Source organism: Carex rostrata, chromosome 4 (assembly GCF_964058835.1).
Source record: "Carex rostrata chromosome 4, lpCarRost1.2, whole genome shotgun sequence".
In the NCBI taxonomy this organism is placed as follows: Eukaryota; Viridiplantae; Streptophyta; class Magnoliopsida; order Poales; family Cyperaceae; genus Carex; species Carex rostrata.
In genome coordinates, this window is record NC_135921.1 from 10,190,390 (window position 1) to 10,211,849 (window position 21,460).

At 32.0% G+C, this 21,460-nt stretch overlaps 2 protein-coding genes across 2 annotated transcripts; both read right to left on the minus strand.

The window, feature by feature from the left end:
• Nucleotides 1-5,031: 5,031 nt before the first annotated feature.
• Nucleotides 5,032-6,162, minus strand: LOC144553627 (putative transcription factor At1g61730). The gene has a single exon (XM_078301876.1). The coding sequence runs from the start codon at nucleotides 6,094-6,096 to the stop codon at nucleotides 5,350-5,352; it is 747 nt and encodes a 248-aa protein (XP_078158002.1). The 5' UTR covers nucleotides 6,097-6,162; the 3' UTR covers nucleotides 5,032-5,349.
• An 8,189-nt stretch (nucleotides 6,163-14,351) lies between these two features.
• LOC144553462 (uncharacterized) lies at nucleotides 14,352-15,885 on the minus strand. Its single transcript, XM_078301635.1, has 5 exons — nucleotides 15,731-15,885; nucleotides 15,573-15,626; nucleotides 15,366-15,430; nucleotides 15,085-15,217; nucleotides 14,352-14,647 (listed from the first exon to the last, which is right to left on the minus strand). The coding sequence occupies exons 1-5, from the start codon at nucleotides 15,814-15,816 to the stop codon at nucleotides 14,566-14,568; spliced, it is 420 nt and encodes a 139-aa protein (XP_078157761.1). The 5' UTR covers nucleotides 15,817-15,885; the 3' UTR covers nucleotides 14,352-14,565.
• Between the last annotated feature and the right edge of the window lie 5,575 nt (nucleotides 15,886-21,460).

Here is a 21,460-nt window from a genome sequence, read left to right on the forward strand (position 1 = left end):
AAAATAAATAAAAAGAGAAATCAAATCAGACGGATAAAAATATAAATGATATGAAATCACTTAGTAATTTCAAAACTAGATATTTATTTATGCATTTATAATTATGTATTCAGAGAGAAAAATAAAAAAGGACATCAAAGTAAAGTAATAATTGATGGAAATGGAAATCAAGTGGTGCAACCAACAATGTCATTTCCTTTCTCTGCTTTTAAGATCCAATTACTTAGGAGATGTGACAGAATAGCCTAAGATAAGGAGAGGTTTCGTTCAAAATAGCCAATCTTTGTCCAATTACAGTTGTTTAATCAAAGATAAAAGCAATAATCCAACTTGTTTGACAACCACGTTGAATCCAATCACCGTAAAGCACAATATATATAATCTCTCTTTCCACAAAGGATGTATCTAACCTTTGTTGGCCATTGTAACAAGTAACCTTGACTCAGAAGTATTTCATGATCTGTTTTTTTTTTTTTTATTTGTCATGTTTTGTTTGTTCCATTTGAGTACAACATTACACAAGGCAATGGACACTATAATTTCAAATTGTGTGTTGTTTTTAACTATTTTTTATCAACCGAATTAGGCAAACATAATATAAAGATTGCACATGATGGAATATGTTAGAACAAATTTCTGTAATACACACACACGTACAGTTTTTTTCTGTTTTCAGAAAATGACCAATTAATTTATAAATTTTGGATGACCAAGATAAAGTTCATAAATAGTTCAAAAGTCTGTTTATGTAATTTTCTCACAAAAGGCATATGACCTGGTAGCCATTTAAGTACCTATCCTACCTATCAATCTCTCTTCTTTTGATCGAGTATCTTCACATGGCAAACTGCACTTACAAGGGCTTTTCTTGAAAAATGGAATTAAATTGACAACTAGTCAACATCAAAGAATTAGCAAAATTTAAAGAGTGGTATATTCATAAGATTCTGTCACAGTTTCTCCAAAGACTTGAGTAGTCAAGCAAAAAAAGTTTCAATAATAATTCAAAGGTATTCCACAAAACAAAGCAAAGAAACGACAAATGTCTAAGTCTATCTTGCAAATACAAGTTATAAACAAGAAATTAGCTTCCTTTGTCAATACAGTGGGGTTGCAACTTTATTAAATGACGCAGGACTCTTCTTCCACGATCCGATAAATTTAGTTATTAAATGCAAAAACAATGGGTTAATTTTTGACCAACCTTGACCTATTTATCTTATTGTAGCCTAGCAATGGATGATAATAGAATGTATTTCAAAAGTTTGGTTTCCGGATGAGGCCCAATAAAAATTAAAGCATATGTTATCTTATTTTTATATTTTCCATACACAAGGGCGCCACAATTTCGTAAGAGTAAAAAATCCAACTCAACCAAAAATTTCAGTGGAGAAGGCAAATATGATATAAAGAAAATCGAATTGTTCTTTTCCTCTTCAATCATAACCCAACAAATTATGATTAACTATCCAATGTATGTACAGAAAGTTAGAGCGTGTTCGGAATTTACTGTTCAACATGTTCGAATGTTACGGGATTACAGAATGAGAATGAGAATAAAAATAGGAATTCACTTTTGAAAAAGTGAGAACCCACGGATACAGAATGCACGGAATTAATTATGGGAATATGAGAAAATGAGTGTTCGTTTGAATCATGAGATTAATTGTGAGAAATATTTATTTATTTTAAAATATGTATATTTATTTAAGGCAAAGGCTTCTATGGACATAAGGACCTATTTGTAAAATGAACATATTTTTATTTTCAAAGTTCAAACAGTCGATCCGAACCGTTCATCTTGTTCTCCATATTAATATGTGCTTGGAGACCAAATTTTACATTTTTCTGAATTTTTTTACTATTTATTAAGATGGGTACAAAATTCAATGGTCTGAATTTGATATTTTTTGTACCCATCTTAATAAATAGTAAAAAAATTCAGAAAAATGTAAAATTTGGTCTCCAAGCACATATTAATATGGAGAACAAGATGAACGGTTCGGATCGACTGTTTGAACTTTGAAAATAAAACGAGTGTTCATTTTACAAATAGGTCCTTATGTCCATAGAAGCATCACTCTTTATTTAATTGTTTTAATTTAGTTTAGTTATAAATAATTTTTTATTTAGTTATTGTTTTTAAATAATATAGCGTACTGTATTGATTTTAACCAATTTAAGTAAAAAAAGTAATTAAATATAAAATCACAATGAAAAAAACCATAATGAAAAAAAACCATCGTGCCAGCATCTATTTATTTAGACCAATAATATATTGTAAATTTAATATTTTAATGGATTGTAAATTGTAACATTTGATAAACATAAATTTTTTAAAATTATACTAATGAAATTAAATAATAATATTAAAAAGATGAACCATTTCTAATAAAAAATATTACTAAAATGGTACAAACAAAATAAGAAAAACAATTAAAAACGTTTAAGAAATAAACATTTAATATTACTAATTACAAAAAAAATTTAAAAAAAAAAACATTTTACAAACATTTGCAAAAAAAAAAATTATCAGAAACATTTACAAAAAAAAATTATCTAATATATAGCATACAATTTCTTGCTTTAATATCATAAAAATTACTAGAGCACCTGACCAAAGAATAAAAATTACACATGTATATTTCTTGCATCTTATTGTTTCGACATAATAAATTGTACCGAAGCATATATATTGTGCTTCTTGGTAATTAAATAGTTGACATTAAAATATATGATTTTTATGCTCTGAAATATATGCAATTTCAAAGAAAAAAGAATCCGGATCCGGGACATAGAATTAATCCCACAATTCAAAATCAAATGGGTTAGTGGTTCTTTATATATACGAGTAAGGCTACAGTGCTATGGGTTGCATAGAAGGCTACGGTACTACGACTCAATATTCGAGTTTTCAAAATTCTAACGGTCGATCCGAACCGTTTATCTTGTTCTCCATATTAATATGTGTTTGGAGACCAAATTTTACATTTTTTGAAAAAATTTTACTATTTTTTTAGATAGGTAGAAAATCACTTGATCTAAAAAATTATGCACCATTTAGATATTTGATTCTCTATCTATCTAAAAAAATAGTAAAAAATTTTCAAAAAATGTAAAATTTGATCTCCAAACACATATTAATATGAAGAACGAAATGAATGGTTCGAATCGACCGTTAGAATTTTGAAAACTTGAATATTAAGCCGCAGTACCATAGCCCTCTATGCAACCCATAGCACCGTAACCTTACTCTATATATACATAAATTGAAAGAAATGAAAGAGAGCTACGTGAGGTGAAGGCAGAAAAAGAAAAAGAGAGAGGGTGGGTCCCAGCAGGAGAGAGAAGATTGGGGCAGGAAAAAATAAAGTCTGAGCTCCGATTTTTGATCCCCACTCAATTGTATTGAAAATGAAATGAATGGGTACAACCGAAGGAAATATTTTGGGAAAAAAATTGACAGCCGAACACCTAACTGGGTTTACAATCCAATCTGGCCTAAACCCATCAAAATTTCTAGAGAAAATTGACATCCGAACATGCTCTCAGATGAATTTTTTTTTCTCACGTGAACAGTAAAATTTAATTCAAAAATTTTGCAATCTCATTCCCATTCCTATTCCCTTCCGTCCGCCGAACACACCCTTATTATGAAAGATTGTATCATACGATTAAATATCCAATGTATGTAACCGAATTGTTCTTTTCCTCTCCTTAATTTTTTTTCCCTCACATCAATCTCTTGCAATATTTTTGTTTAGAAAAAAAAAAAATTAATACCATGTTCTACCTGTTTTCTGTTCCCAAAAACTGCATTTTTCAACCCTCTTACATATAATCCAGTATCACCACAACCACTCTTATCCAATACAATACCTCAAAATATGCAGCATATAAACCCTTCAGAGACGGACCTAGGAAATGTGATATGTTGGGACAAAATTTTGTATGGTGTAACATAATTTTGAAATTATTTTGAATAAGTATATTTAGCAATTTTTCTGAAAAAATATAACATAAGCATATATATTTTAAAATTTTATTCATATCAGAAGGTGCAGATTTCTTTTTCAAATAGAAACAAATAGATTGATTTCAAAGGAACAAGCAACTATCACTTTTGATATCCAAAAAACACCTCCACTGAGGAGGTGCCTCGGTGGAGGAATGGAAATGATATTTATTACACCAAAATTTCAAAGTGCCTTGTCTTTTTAAATCAAAAGTGGTAGTTGCTTGTTCCTTTGAAATCAATCTATTTGTTTCTATTTTTAAAAAAAAAAAATCGAAGGTGCAAATTGTAGTTTTGTCTAAATTAAAACTTGTCAAGTCTACTTACATTCTTGACACCCTCCCCCCCCCCCCCCCCCCCCCCCCCCTCCCAACACCACCACCTTACAAGTACAGCCAGCCAACCTGTGGAGTATTTGTACTAAACTAACAACCAGTATAAGAGCTCCTTATTAATACTCAGTAATATTCTTTTCTTTTGTATTTCTTTTGTTCTCTTGTATATTTTCTACTAAACTAACAACCAGTAGTAAAAGCTCATTAATAATACTCAGTAATATTCTTTTCTTTTGTTCACTTGTATATTTTTAGTTTTCTAAAAAAAGAAATCACTTGTTGTTAACAATAACTACAACTCTGACATCCTAAAGAAAACATAGGAATTCTCCACTTCAGTATTTGCTGTAAACTTTTCAGAATGGTTTTACAAACATCGAGTAAGTAGAACTTAGAACTGACATATTTTATTTATTATTTTTTTGCAAAAGTAGCAAGGCCTACCAGTTTCATTAATGAAACAAACAGATACACAATCAAACAAATCAAGCAAAGTAATCACTGACACAAAACTAAGTGGTGGATGACTTAGTCCAGGATTGTTTAACTCAATACTTCACCGGGGTTTTTTTTCAATTTAGCCCATAATTGTTTAACTCAATACTTCACCAAGTTTTTTTGTCAATTTAGCCTCATCCCCCAAAGGTACCAGTGAGGTTGTAGGATAATGGCCAAAGTCCAGAGTGAAACACCTCGCATTAATATTTTAAATCCTGGTATCCACCTTCCCCTAACACCAAATAAAACTACATACCAGCTGGTACACATAGCATCCCAGCTTGTTAATAAATACCCTTCCAAAAGCAACAAAACAAATCATCTCCTAATAGATATTTCCAAAATGTTGGGTGAAGCCCAAATTCGATCAATCATCCTAAATTAACCCCATAATCTAGCATCATTAACCAATTAAAGTTTTAGAGACCAATCTACCAAATCAAACAGTAAACTGTCAAGAATACATGCCACTTAAGTCAGGAAAAGTTATTATTACCTCAGTCAACTGTTCTTAACTGCAAAGGCCAACAGACTATACACCTCCTTGAACACCTCATGCCGCTTCATTTTCAACCGCATATCAGACTCCACCTGCTCTCTCCATTTCATCTCAAGCTTCATTGCCCGAGCTGGGTCCATAGACTGCAAACCTTCCTCGAGCAATGCCCCAGAATTCATCCTTTCATTCTCCCTCCAATAGTCTCTCAATGCCTCTGTGACAAATGCACAATTCACCCTTCCATTCTCCATCTCTACTCTCTCCTCACAATTTGGCATTTCCTCAAGCACTTTGTCATGCTTAGCAGATGCATCAGATCCCCATACCTCTTCAGAGAGCTTGTAAATAAGCCGCTCGTGGGGCCCGCTGAGGGGCCCATTTGACTGAAGAAACTTGCTCTTTAGCCTCTTGAGTTTGTAGAAAACTCGAACCTGATCCATACCCGATCCAAGAGACCTCTTAACGGACTCGAAAAATTCTTCCATGTCGGGCGTCCTGGGAGGCGACCCAGTTCGGGCACGAAAGCGTGCCGCCGCCTTGAGCAAAGCCACCTCCTCGGTCTCGGTCCATGACTTGTGGGACCCGCCAGCAGAGGCGGATGAGATTTTGAAAGCAGGGGCAGAATCGGGGAACTCGCGGAATTTTCGCTTGCGATCGCTCTTGCGAGAGGGGATGGGTGGGGAGGCGGCGAAGGAGGGATCCGATAACGATTTGGATCGGATGAGCTTTTGAGGGGAAGTCGGCGGCATTGTGTTTTGTTTAAAGGGAACGAGGAACTGCGAAATGAGAAAAGAGAGCAGACAGAGACGGAGAAGTCGAGGAATTCACATCCTCTGAGATATCTCATATTTTGCCTGACTTTTTAGAAAATCTCAACCGTTTCAATACGTTCTGCGCGAATCTCAAAGCTCAACTAATACTGGCCCCCGCGTCACCCCCGAATAGACACCGGACACGTCGGTCACGCAAAATATGAGATATCCCAGAGAATACGCACTCCAAGTCGAGGCGGCGAGGATGCAGTGATCGGAAACTTTTAAAACTGACAAATTTTATAAAAGAAAAGCGAAATTGAAAACATACCCATCATTTTTTTGTATTTAGAAATTTCTCTGTTGAAATATTATTAAATATTTTAAAGAATATTATATTTGAGGAGGGATCCACTTTTTTGTATGACACCGAATTACATACTATATTTTCAAAGTTTTTAAAGTTTAAACAGTCGATCAAAACTGTTCAACATGATGGATATATTAAAATGTGCTTGTAGATCAAAATTTAATTTTTTTTAATTTTTTAATATTTATTAAGTATTTTACAAAATCGTTGTTTTTCAGACCATTGAATTTTTATACCTGTCTTAATAAATAGTAAAAAAATAAAAAATATATATAAATTTGATCTACATGCACATTTTAATATATCCATCATGTGTAGTTATAAAATTTAAAATAAAGAGTAAAATGGGTATTTATAAATTTAAAATAAGTTTAATAGAAAAAATAATAAAATAGATAAATTTGTGAGTTTTTAAATTAAGAAGAGTAACTTAATTTTTTAAGGGGTATATATGAAATTTCCCCTTTCTTTTAAAGTTTAACCCATTAATTTGGCAGAATTAAAATCGCTATACATTCTTGTCCATGAAACAAAAATACATCCCCAAACACGGGATTTGTATTTATTATTTATAGAACTTGTTATAAAAAAAAATTGATACGGCAAAAATTAATAAGCATATCATTGAGAGTTCTTTTACTTTGTTTCTTTGTTTATTTTTCTTCCATTTTGGAATCAAAATATGGATTAGCACAGAAGATATACTCTCCTTTTTGCAATCAATTAAGTACATCTTTTCCTCTTATTTGAAAGAAATCTGATCAATTAAAATTGGGGACATTGGATTTGTTAGAGCAGTATATATATATTTTTTTCAGTAGGGCTAGATGCGTACCGTCACCAAGCCTCGGTCTATGAATAGCAGAATAAACCATGAGGTTTTGTATATCATCTTGAAAGTTGAAGAGGAGATAGAGAAAATAAACAACAAAATAAAATGGAAGTTGTTTACGTTTCACAGAAACTTTAAAAGGTTTAATTCTGTATAGTAAAAGTTAATTTTTTTTTTCTTTAAAATTAGTTATATGGTTCAATCTTCATGAATTGGGAATATGTGCATGTAGTTTAGTAGTTATAATATTATTTTGTAATTGTAAAGAGTTGAGTTCAAATTTTACATGTTACATATTATGCATTTTACATTTTAACTCTTTTAATACACTTATCTAGGGCTGCAAATGAATCAAACCGAATCGAACTTATCCCAGTTTGAGTTTGGTTTGAACTAAGTTTGATTTGAATTAATTTTGAATCGAATTTTTTATGAACTTAATTTCGAATTTTTTACGAACTTTTTTACGACAAGGAAAAGTGATCGTAGTTGACGAAAGCGAGAGGTAAAAGTCGTCTAGGGTTTTAAAACTGAGAGTGAGAATTATAACTTACAAGTTATGACTTATGGCTGGGCGGCCTTATGTTTGAACTTTTAAGTCATTAGCGAATATAAATCATCAGCGGAAATTAACGGTTCACATTACTTTGAATTTCGAACTAGAATAGTTCGCGAATCTATTTCGAACGAACCAGGTCTAGTTTGAATTTGGTTTGAATTAATTTGAAACTATTTCGAATCGATTTTTTCTCGAATCGATTTTTTTACGAACTTTTTCGAATCAAACTCGATTTAAATCATGAACTACGAATTTTTTGTACACCCCTACACTTATCTAAAACCTCTAAATTAATTTAATAACATAGTAGAAAAAAATAAAGAAAAACATACAGATTATAAATCTGTGCTATTAAAATAAAATGTACAGGCAAGTTTTTGGTGTGTTGTGATCGACAGCCGACCGAACTTTAAAGGTGACATAGACAATCTATGTCGGAGCGGTGCTGTTGACTGTCAGCCCATCCAACCAGGAGGCAATTGCTATGCCTATGAGCTTAACAACGACAACTTTCCATGCTTCCTATCTCTTCAATGTGTACTATCAAGCAAGGAAAACACGAAGTACCTGTTCGGCTGGGCTCCTTAGAGCTCCTTAGCCTCTTAATCCACCTTAATTCTAACAAACATCTCTTCCTTAGAGAAGATTAAGCATTCCTCCTTAGTGTCAAATCTTAAAGCAGTCTCCCCTCCTCCTTAAGAATTAGCCCTCCTTTGTGTCTCCTTAAAACTCAAAAAGATATTTTATTTTCCGATTCTACCCTCAGCTGAGGACACTTTTTATTATTTAATTGTTTTATATCATTCTTTCTCTCTCGTCTTGAGCGGTTTTCAAGGAGCTCCTTAAGCCTTTTTTCATTTGTTTATAATTTCTATCGTCTTCTTCACTCTTGCCTGCACGCTTCTCTATGCGAGTGAAAACGAAAAAGATTGTCTCCCAGCCTTCGTCGCGAGCTCGTCGGCAACGAACTCCTTGATTTGATGTCATAGGAAGCTTCACATTAAAATGCTCTTCTAATAGAGATCAACTTCGTTTGAGACAATCAGGTGGTGTAGGGGGCGAAGACAAGTGACATCGCTTTTGCTCTTTTTAAGGTGTCGATTTAGCATAGTCTGATTGAAATAACAATATTCATCTCTCCTAAATATTTTAGGTGCTTAGAATTCTCTCAATTGGAATGAAAAATTGAGATTCGTGACTTTGGTTTTTCACGGTATAACTTCTACTTCACTCGGAAATTGATGTTGAAGCAGTAAAGAGGATGATTTTGAGGTGAATTTTGTATCAATTTCTTTCTGTAATAATTTTGTTTATTAATTTGGTCTTTTCTAGAGAGAACAAAATAAGATTCAGTGTACCAGTCGGCAACATTTGCTTATTCTCAACTGTACCAATCGGTACCAATGGACTGGTACAGTATGTCGGAAGACTCAGTGTAATTTAATTTGTTGATGTTTTAATTTTTATTGATTTTGAAGCACAAGCAATCACAGATCATGAATAAGGATAGAAAGTAACAATCGATTTGATTATTAGCGTTAATGTATTTGATTGTATGTTCAAAGTTTTGTTAACTTAAAGTCTGAATTTTTTTTCTCTTTTAATTTAGTTTTAACTTTGATAGTGAACTCAGTGGAGATCAGAAACTAATAGTGTTGGTTGATGGTTCTGTTATTGTGCTGGTACCAGTCTTTTTGCACATTCTGGCACAATATTCTCTTTTGCTTGATGTAAATATTACTTATTCTATTCGTGAATATTTTAGTAATCATTTTGCATTACAAAATGATATAGGGTAATTTGGTCATTACATATTACATGATATATTTGATTCGTAACAAATTTTCATTCTTAATCCTGCTACATCACCGAACAAGTGTTCCTTCGTAAAGATTAAAATCTTAATCCTTTCTCTCTCAAGGAGGGTTGCCGAACACCCCAAAGCGCTTGCAACTTCCTATCTCTTCAATGTGTACTATCAAGTGAGTGTTTGTTATCTTATTGGTGTTCTTAAGATTATTTGGCTTCAAACGATGAATACAAACCGGAGAAACTGATCTATTTCACAAGTGATGTGTTTACATGTAGGGGTGGCAAAAAAATTAGTTTGATTCGAAATTAGTTCATTATGAAACAAATCAAATTAGCTCTGTTCGAATCTTATTCAAATCAAACTCAAACTGGATATAATTCGTTCGAAATTGATTCGCAAACTATTTAGGTTCGAATCTCAAATAATACAACTAATTAATTCAACTATTAATTTTTAATAATGCGGAACGAAACTTATATCACAGCTCAAAATTATTAATATAATGGTAACTTATAATAGGAAAATGTTTCAGCAGCGTAACAAATTAACAATGGAATAAGTTCCATTTGACTAGATTCATGCCGTGATTTTAATCAATCCAGCAGCGTAAAAGGTAAGGAAATCTTGAACTGGCTCATAATCCATTAGTGTAAAAGGTAAGGAAATCTTGAACTGGCTCATAATCCATTAGTGTGAATTCGTGAAAGGTAAAAGGAAACCGTGTGAATTTTGTTCCGCGAGAAAAAAACTACCGGTATAACCAGTGTTTTAAAAATCAGTATAATTGGCCGTATATTTGTATTCAGTAGAAATCCGAATAGAAATAACTTATTCGGTTGAATATTCGGTTCTGTACAAATTTTATACAGATTAAATATTGAATGTGATCCGAAAATCTGTTCTCAATCCTTATCCGGACTTCAACCCAGTTAATTGATTTTTTTATATGCTTTCTCACCCCTAGAGCTACTTTTATAGGCTTCTGTCCGATGCTTCTGTTTTGGTTTGGCATTGTGGGACTAAAACCCATTGATTATATCGGACGGTTTCTTTCGTTCTTCAATAGTTTCATTATTTTATTAATAAATGGTAGCGGGCCTGAGAATATTGGGCCGACGAATACTCCCTTGATGCCTTCCTTCCTGCCACGTGGCTATGTATTAATTATTTACAATTCTATTAACACTCCTACTTGCTACAAATTGAGCAACTTCTCTGATATTAATTCTGATTTTTGTGATTTGCGTGTGGGTCCCACTGGTAAAACCCATCTTATTCTTCATCAGGAAATGAGTAATTCATTCATTCATGATCAGTACATGTTTAATTCATCAACTAAGTTAATTAATTAAGAAAAAATGTAGATATATACCGCATATATAAATCCGAATAAAAATCCATATATGCGGCCGCATACCGTATATGCGGTATGCGGTGGCTTTCCGAATACCGAATAAGAACCGATTATTAAAACACTGGATATAACTAAGGCTACCAAAAAAATTTGTAGTTCGTAATTTGATCGACTTCGATTCGAAAAATGTATAGTTCGCAATTAATTCGATTAGAAATTAGTTCTATTCGAGACAAATCAAACCCAGTTTGATTCAAATCTTATTCAAACTCAAACTCAAACTAGAATAAGTTTGATTCGGTTTGATTCGTTGCCACCCCTATTTACATGTCAAATTTATAAATTTATAAAAAATAATTTAGTATAAAGTAAAACAATTAAAATAATAAAAAAATGAACGCATTTATGTCTCTTATTGTATTAAAATTAGCTTATATTTTTTTTACCGCTTGATTTTAAATACTAAATTAAGTCAAAAAGTTATAAATTTGATAGATAAACGCATGACTTGTGAAATAGATAAGTTTGAATGATTTCACAAGTTTAAATGATTTGAATTCGTTGTTTTTTCAGCTCTTAATATATTATTATTAAATAAAAAAAAAATTTTTGATATTCAGCCAACCCAACATGCAAATTCATGAAATGAAAGACGAGAATGTCAAGAGCTACAAGTAAAAATAAAGTTATATGTTTTCATTGTTATGGAGATGTATAATCAATTGATGGTCAACTTTTTTATGTCTTAAATTTGCTTTTTGTTGCTTGTAAGGATACAAATTAAATAAATTGTTTCAATATATATATCCAAGCGCCACCCTTTGTGTTCTTGCATTTGTTTGTATTTTTGTGCATACAATAAAAATCAATATGAGCTTAAATTTACCAAGGCAGTTCGCAAATTCAGTTTAAAATCATCAGAGCAACTTTTTAAATTATGAATTTGAACCTTGTCCGATGAGTCAAGCCTTACATTCTAACTTGTATTTTTTTTTTTAGTAAATGTGTTGTAAGATGTAAATAAAAGACAATAAATTCAAAATACGAAGAAAGGTTTCATCACTCAATGATCAACTTGATCTCGATACAACTATTATCCAATGGCATCACATGCAACTAGTAAGATAAAATAAGCTAAACTAGGCTAAACTATCCCGCCTCTTCAGGTGGTTTAATTTTATTTGAATATGAGCTCTAACTTTTTATTATTTTTAATTATTTTTTAAGGAATGTAAAATAAACAAATAACCAAATATTTCTTCTGTAAATTTAATTTAAAATTTATATATTTATTAAAATAAAAAGGTAAGGGGTAGCACTAATCAACCGATATGATACTACGATACAGATCGGGTGGAGACATTTTCATATCCATATCCGTTATGATAGCGAAAAAAATCTTTACCATTATCTATCTTTTCGAATACGGTACGGTTGGGTAAATGGATAAAAAAGTGTCATTGACATTTTGATTTGTGCTTTCGATAAATTATTTTTCAAAACAAGAAAAAAATGAAAAATAATAATGAATACAACTAATTTGTATTATGAAAATTTAATAAAATACAAAACTTTATTGTATCATGTATCATCTTCATGCAAATATATAAATATATATATATATATATATATATATATATATATAATTTAATTTTTAAAAATTATCTTATACGAAAAAGGATAAGATAACGGAAAAAATTATTATCCTTATCCGTATCAGATAAGTTAAAGAAAAAAAAATCTTACTCTTACCGATATTTTCGAATAATATACAAATTAAATAAACATATAAAAGAATGCCATGGACACCCCTAAGCACTGTAATAATACCACAATTCTTACTTCTTACCATATAAGCCATAAGAAAAATCCATAAACGAACTCTTAAATTTCATGCCTTTATTAAATTCAGAAAAGAAAGAAAAACTAGGGGTACTAGTTGCATGTGATCTCGCTACAATAAATTCAAAATACGAATAAATTTAGACTACTGAATTATGATCTCATACTATGTTTTCGAAGCGGAATAATTTAAGGATAAAATTATCACTACAACTTTTATCCAATGGTCAATCGGAAATACTCAACATGATCTTCATATTAAAATGTATCTAGAGACCCAATTATATATATATTAACATTTTTATTATTTTTAAATAAGTACAAAATCACAGTTTTCATATAATTCAAAAAATAATAAATACATTCTAAAAAATATAAAATTTGATCTACAAGCACATTTTAATATTAAGATTATGTTGAGCATGCAGCTCGGATCGATTATCCAGACTTTGAAAATAGAGATAAGAATGTAAAACATGATTGAAGCACAAAATCAATGTTGTATTTTAATCGTCCTCCCTGTTAGAAATGACTTTATTCCTAAATTATGAGGGCAACACATGGAGCACAAAGAGACCATGTCTAGATGGATTCAAATCTGCTCTTTTTCTTGAGCAAATGAGCACCCTTCTATTCTTCAATCCGAACTGTTCAAAATCGATCAAACGGCTTTAATTACTTTTTTTCTTTTATATCAATATAATCTATTAAAACCAATCAAATGTAATTGAAGCCGTTTGATCGCTTTTGAACGGTTCAAATTGAAGAATAGGAGGGTGCTCATTTTCTTGAGAAAATGAGAAGATTTGAATCCATGTCTAGATCACTAGTTATAGTAAGGTAACCGTATAACTCTAATTCTTCTTCTGAATTTCACACTTATCATAACTCAGACCTATCTTTTAAGTATTTCGCCTTTCGGTACCTCTTTTACTATTTAAAGGCGGTAACTATTTTACTAAAGCCCCATTAATTACTGTGTTTTTCAAGTATTTTGCTAATGCACTTGACAATCCAGCTTTCACCAAGCCATAATCTTTCACCAGTAGAAGAATGAGTTTTGTATTGTTGCATTGTTTATAAACTAATGTGACAGCTTGAAATTAAAATGACATGAAGCAAAAAGAGAATACTGTTAACTTATGTCAAGTAATGTCAGGAAAATTGCGTAAAAGCAATGAACCCGGCAAAATATGACTACTTCAACAAAATGTTCTTCCTCAGATGCAAATGCAACATGCCAAATAACAATATTATCCCAACCAAAACCAATTTGGGTCTAATGTCAATCCCCTAAATCTACAATACTCAAATATTCTGAGAGAAAATCAGAAAAGTCTCTGATTTACTCAAAACCTAATATCTTAAATTTTGGCTTATGTTTTTAATTTCAAAACCTTTTCCACAAATTGCAGTTGGGTCCTAGTAGAGACAGTTAAAATGTTGAGCAAGATATATAATTATAATAACATAACAAAAGAACTCGAGAATATATTTCGAGTCTATACTGTTCACAACAAAAGAAACTACAACCATAAAAGAGCCTCTTTGTAGCATCGCTAGTTCGCAACAATTACCAAAATATGACTAAGCAAAAGGGACCACAAGCACCTAATACCGAACCAAATCAATTAGTTATACATACCTCATTAAGATCAACTCCCAAACCCTGACATATTCCTCGTCGAGTATTCTGCTATCTAAAGCGGCAATTGCTTACCGTCTCATATGGATTTCGAGCACAGCCAAGCAAAACCAGCTTCTTTCTTTCATCAGGCCTGCACACGATCATACATATATAAAGTAAATTTAGGTCCCGTTTGATCCTAATCACCAATGAAATTTTGAAACTTCGATAACGGTTCAATAAAAACAGAAGAAAAATTGAAGAAACCGGTTTCATCTAATAAGAAAAGAAAAAATAACAAAAGCAGCACTGGGAAAAAAAAATTAAGAAACCTCAACATGTATCAGATAGATAAATAATACTAAAGCAAGAAAAAGCAAGGCTACTTGTGAATTTTTTTCAAGGAAAATATAAAATAATGGATATTAGTACCAAAAACCTATCCAATTAATTTGTGGCAACATTTCTGTCTTACTCGTACCCAATCTAAAAGATTATGTCGAATTAACTACTAAAACACTTTAACATTTAATCCTAATTTATTTAAGATAGAACTAAGAAATTAAGCATATGAGAAAGGTTCCACACATGGAAGTAGAAGAATTCTCAGCAGCACTTGAAACATTGCCAGAGACTAATTCTCTAGTAATATCACGAAGCGATTTATCAGCTTCTTTAAATATCTTGATCATTTCTTCCATGAATATCGACGGTGTGACATCTGCAATTTCACCAAAATAAAAAACAGAGATGATCTCAGCTTCGGAAAATACAAGTTCAAGGGATTCACCTTGAGAAAAAAAAAATGAAAATAAAGAGGCATCTAGGAAACATGACAAGAGATAAGAAATACAGCCTTTGACACATACCTTTGAAATAAGAAATTATGTTGCATTTGGGACATGTGACACTTTTACCAGTAGGAATGCACATTCTATAATTAAATTAAAAGGTAACAATTAGTTTAGAAATTAGCATACATATATTCTTGATTGCATGAAGAAATTAGTAGATAGATATATTTGACTGAATGAAGAAAGCATTAATTATGAGAATAAAATTGGTTGCAATTGTACCGACAGAGAATGTGATCACAGGTTAGCAACATGGGTTCTTGAAGCTGGCGATTGCTGCCGTAAAAGGTAAAACAAAAGAAAATAAAAATTACAGCCTATTGTATTACAATAGGTAGGCTGTTAAAGTGTAAAAAAAGAGGGGCTAAACTGAATTATACCAAGCAGGGCATGTGAGCAGACGATCGAATCTAACAATGAAGTCCGAGAAATATTTGAGAACTGGGAAGGGTTGATCCGGAGCCATTTTTGAATTTCGCTTCGAATTTCGCTACCGGAGAAGTGGAGAAGAGTGAATAGGTGCTAGGTGAGGTGATGGGAAGGGAAATGAAAATGACACTGGAAAAAAAAGGTTGCCTTGTAAATAAGAGTAGAACTAGGGTGTTCTTAAGCTCACCAAAGTGTTTGGTGAGCTTGACTCCAAAATCCGTCAAATCGATTTCAAATGACGAATCCAAACCGTTGGAACCCGTCTATTTTACGTGTGATGCGTCTACATGTGAAATTTTTGAACTTTCGAATTAGTTTAGTATAAAGTCAATTGGTCAAAATTAGAAGGTTAATAAATTAATTTTAGTGCATTTATTTTGTGAACATGTTTTGACCGCTTGACTTTATACTAAACTAATTCGAAAGTTAAAAAATTTCACATGTAGACGCATCACACGTAAAATAGGCGGGTTCTAACGGTTCGGATTCGTTATTTGAAACCGATTTGACGGATTTTGGAGTCAAGCTTACCAAACACTTTGGTGAGCTTAAGAACACCCTAGTTCTACTCTGTAAATAATATCGTCGAATGTGAATGGAAGTTGAAACGACTTGCCAGTTGCCACTCCCTTCAATTATTATTATTATTATTATTATTATTATTATTAGAGGATGGATCAAATGGAATTCGTATCCTCTGCATTAACTCAAAAGGGAATTTTTGAGTTAATTCATCTGGATCATCCGATATGCTTTAAAATTCGTGCAGACTAAATCTTCATAAATATTAAAGGGTATGTGTTAAAATCAGACGGCTAAATTAGTTCTGTTTAAAATCAAACGGCCGAGATGCATTAATTCAAAAGATTCTCTTTTGAGTTAATGGAGAGGATACGTGTTAGTTCAAATGGCAACATTTTTTGTAGCTTCATGGTACTTTCATTTTTAAAACGTTAATAACTCAAAATTTAAATTATAAATTTCAAAATAAAACTGTTAGATATGATCTATGTCATTTTATATATGTGCTCAAAAAACTTTATTACATTTCGGTTTTCTTTTTATGTGAATCAATTAGTTGAAAAATCAACGTTTAGAAATTATCCACGTTAGTACATTTTTACAAGCTCTTTATGATAATCAAAATAAAGTTAAAATGTCATAATTTTTTACAAGTGCATAGATAAAATAATGTAGATTGTATCCAACGATTTTACTTTGACTTTTAAATTTTAAATTTTAAATTATTAAAGTTTTTAAAAATAAAGACATAATGGAGGCAAAAAAAAAAAAGTTATTTGAACCCTCTTATTATAAGTTTGACTAGCTTTCTAATGTTAAGATTTTAGCGAAAGTCTTATTATAAGTTTGACTAGCTTTCTAATGTTAAGATTTCAACGAAAGTCTTATTATAAGTTTGACTAGCTTTCTAATGTTAAGATTTTAGCGAAAGTCCAACCGACCCAGGACTTATCAGACCAATTTCACCGTCCAAATGGATCTCTTTTGTAAGAGTTCTGTTCATATATAAAAAATTAAAATTTTTGAATTTATTTAGTATTAAATTGAGCAGTAAAAAATAATTAAAAATAAAAGGTTTTCAGTTACTTTTAATATATTTATATTTTATTACTTTTGGTTGCTCGACTTGATATCAAATAAGTTCAAAAATTTGCAAATTTTGTACGTAAATACATCGCTCATGAAGTAAATGAGTTTGAACGGTTTAGATTCTTTGTTTGAGACATATACAATAGGTTTTGAAGATAGGCGGATCTCTTATAGCGTCTATTCAAAACTAATTTACAAAGACTGAATTTTGAATTTTTGTCTTATTTGAAAATTAACATTGCTCTATTTTGGAGCCCAATAATGTTTTGATAGCCTAATTAATAATATGGTACTCAAATTTTGTAAATTGTATAAGAGATGGTCATGACCCAATTAATTTGGCCCATTAATAGATTAAAAAAACACAAAAAACACAACAAAAAAACAAAAAATGTGCGCTGCCTAGGCTTAACAGCCTTAACTGGATCTGTGACTCTTCTCTCTTCAATTGTTTGTTGTGATTGCAATGGTTTCTTTGGGAGGATTATGATTGTATGTGATAAATCTAAATTATATACATATTTGATCTAATTTTTATTACAAAATAGCATTAAATATCTTGTATTTTTATATAAAAATAATAGAATACATCTGAAATCAAGTTAATACATTTGTTTGGTTTTAATTTGTAGGAAATGAAGAAAAATGCTCAGTGCGGATACACGGATTTCGATACGGCCGCACTAAGTACTGAGACGGATTTCTGGACATGCGCCAATTTGAAAAAGGTACAATGAGCTATGCATCAAAATTCGTGCAAACGCATGGATTTCGATGCGGTCGCACAGGAAAAATCTGAGCCCAGTGGGGATGCAAAGGAGCCGCACGCAGACTAGCGCCTGAACTTAAAACAATCATAGATTTTGACTTGTAACTCCGTTTTGAGCGTAGGATCATTTTTCAGAAAGCTCACGAGAAGATCTACAACCTAAGAATCTAAAAAAGGAAATTTAGGAGCCCATGCGGACGCACTGAGTCCCCAATGCAGACGCACTGAAGTTGCAGACAACCAAAAAACGCGTTTTCGATGGTTTTTATATTTCTGGCACATCCAGGACACGTTTTAAGAGCTCAAATTAGACCACACCAGTTTGAGAAACCTGTAGAACAAGCATTTAACAACTTTCAGGCATTCTAGGCTCTAAATTGAGCAAAAATTCAACTATAAAGGAGGAGAACTTTTCTCATTCAAGGCATCTCTTCGCAAAGATCATCTCATCTCTCAATATCTCTTCCCCATCTATACTTGGTGTAAAATTCTGCAGTCAAAGAAGCAATTCAAGAAAGAAGAAAAAAAAAGAATGCAAGATTAAGGGTTATTCATCTGGAGAAGGGTGTAATCTATTTCTCTATTTGATTTCTCTTTGATTTAGCCAATCTTTGTAATAAATCTTTTGTTGAATTCTTGCATCTCCATGAGAGGCTAGTTTTTCTCTCTAGGAGTTTAGGTCATATGCATGAACTTGTTTAATTCTATCTTATTTGGTTATTTGTTTTTATAATTATTGTTTTATTTGATTGTTAATTTATGTGATTTATTCTTTGTGTTAATTACATGATTTGTACTTGAATTGTAGTTATCCAGTTTTTGATTCGAAAAAACCAAAATTGACTAGAATCATATAGGATAGTACGAAATTGTAAACACAAACACCTTAGGATTTGGATTAGAATCTAACCAATTTGTAATATAAACTGGAACTACAAAAATAAGGGTTAGAGTTTGGTGAATGACTTAATCGTGAAGTCAACCCCTAATTAAGACATCTTGAATTGAATCGAATATTGGTATGAAGGACTTAATCGTGAAGTACCGGTATTTGATAATAGGATACTAACAAGAGCTTCATGGTCTAGATATCTGGAGTGAAAGACTTAATCGTGAATTCCGAACTATTTAGACACGTTATTAATTCATGAAAGTGATCCTTTTTAACATATTAGGTTAGAAATCTCGTCATATCAAACATGAATTTAAACAAACCGAGTAGACAGAATTAGCAAGGGATTGTAGACCGAATGCCCCTAGACTTTCAATTCTTGAAAGCAACCAAAACTCTCTTTTACTTTCCTTATTTAGCTTAATTGTCAAAACCTCTTCCCTTCGGGTATCGAACCCAAACCTTAGAAAATTAGAACCTCCCAAGTCAACTTTACTTTCTTTTGCTTTCTGAAATTAATCGATAGAGTTAAAGACTAGTATTTTCCGATTTCCCTGTGAATCGATACCCAAGTACTACAAGGATAGATTGTGCGCTTGCATCCGACTAATCATTGAGTATTTAGGTTTACAAATTTAAAAGTTTAAAAGAGTATAAAAACAAGCATAAAACCCTATACACAAAATACTCAACAGTCTGATATTTAGTTTCTCTTCTATTTTTTACAAATGTTCTTAGAACATATCGTGTAAAAAATGTCTCTGTATCAATGAAAAGCTTTATTAACTGAACTATACAATACGCCCTTGGGCTTCTGAAATGCAAAAAAAAATACACATCTCTCCGCACTGCGCCTTTCTGTCTCTGACTCGAAACAAAAACGAAACAAAAAAATACACATCTGAGCATGTCGATTTGAAGGCTCGATCATTTTTTCTAATCTGAGCACAGTTCTACTTTCTTTTTGTCTAGTTTTGTACAGGGAGATTCAATTATAATATTTACGTACTTGTAAGAGCTGATATAGTGATATATGTATTCTTGGTAGTTGTACCGGTACAATTTGATATATGTGATTGGTTCGTCTTAAATAATGAAAATACTTATGAGTTATTAATCCAAAAAATATATTTTATTTTTTTTAAGAAAAAAATAAAAAGTTAAGTCCTCGAAAATTCTATGCTTCGTGATTTGTAGATTCCTTCCCCACTTCTTAAAAAACGGGAGACTTTGTATTTACTATTTAGAGAAAAGGTTCTTGTCCACTGGCATTTGTCCACCATTTGTCCACAGTCTCCTTATCCAACTTTCGTTTTAACTGTCGGTCTCCACCTTCCGACTTCGTCTTGCTATTTAAACAGATCGACGGCAGCCCCGTCAATTCCCTCTCAAAACAACGGGTCGAGCAAATAACCCGAACAACCAAATCGCTTTCATCTTCTCTTCTAATTACCTCTCTCTCTCTCTTATCCAATATATCTATGTATCTCCTGCATATATAAATTCAACCGTCGAAGTTCTCCGTTGCTAACACTCGCGCTTTTCTGCTTCTCTCCGACTAGGGTTCTGACCTCTCCAATGCACTCTACTATGGATTCTATGTGCTGACAGGAATGAAGAAGTCATCCACCTTTGCTCCGACTAGTGCCTCTGCTTATTCGATCTGCCTCTTCTTATTTCATTATCACCGACTAGTGCCTCTGCTTATTCGATCTGCCTCTTCTTATTTCATTTTCTTTTTTAGAATATTGTTTCGATCTCGTTTTTTATACATGATCGCAATAGAACCTTCAATCGTGGAGCGCGATCGAATAGAAGTTTTTGTTGAAGAGCACGGCAAAATTCAAATCTAGTAAGTTATTTCTGTTGAATATGTTGTTTTCGTTGTATGCAGTAACAGATCTAGCATTTCAAATGAAATCTGGAGGAAAGAGATGATAGAGAGGCGATATGGAGTATTGATCTGTTAATTTTACTGTATTGCCCCGTTAATTTTACAGTATTCATCTTGTCATTTTACAGTATTCATCTTGTAGAAATCTGGAGGAAAGAGATGATAGAGAGGCGATATGGAGTATTGATATGTTAATTTTACAGTATTGCCCCGTTAATTTTACAGTATTCATCTTGTCATTTTACAGTATTTATCTTATGAAAATCTAGAAGAAAGAGTCGATAAAGATGCGATATGGAGTATTGATCTGTTAATTTTATAGTATTGCTCCGTTAATTTGACAGTATTCATCTTGTCATTTTACAGTATTCATCTTGTGAAAATCTAGAGGAAATAGATGATAGAGAGGCGATATGGAGTATTGATCTGTTAATTTTATAGTATTGCCCCGTTAATTTTACAGTATTCATCTTGTCATTTTATAGTATTCATCTTGTGGAAATCTGGAGAAAAGA

Excerpts from the sequence above, each read along its gene's own strand:
- LOC144553462 (XM_078301635.1), bottom strand. The coding sequence starts at position 15,816 with ATGGCTCCGGATCAACCCTTCCCAGTTCTCAAATATTTCTCGGACTTC. Across the intron at positions 15,431-15,572 it reads TGTGATCACATTCTCTGTCG|AATGTGCATTCCTACTGGTA; the intron begins GTACAATTGCAA and ends ATTTAATTATAG. Across the intron at positions 15,218-15,365 it reads CATAATTTCTTATTTCAAAG|ATGTCACACCGTCGATATTC; the intron begins GTATGTGTCAAA and ends GTGAAATTGCAG.
- LOC144553627 (XM_078301876.1), bottom strand. The coding sequence starts at position 6,096 with ATGCCGCCGACTTCCCCTCAAAAGCTCATCCGATCCAAATCGTTATCG.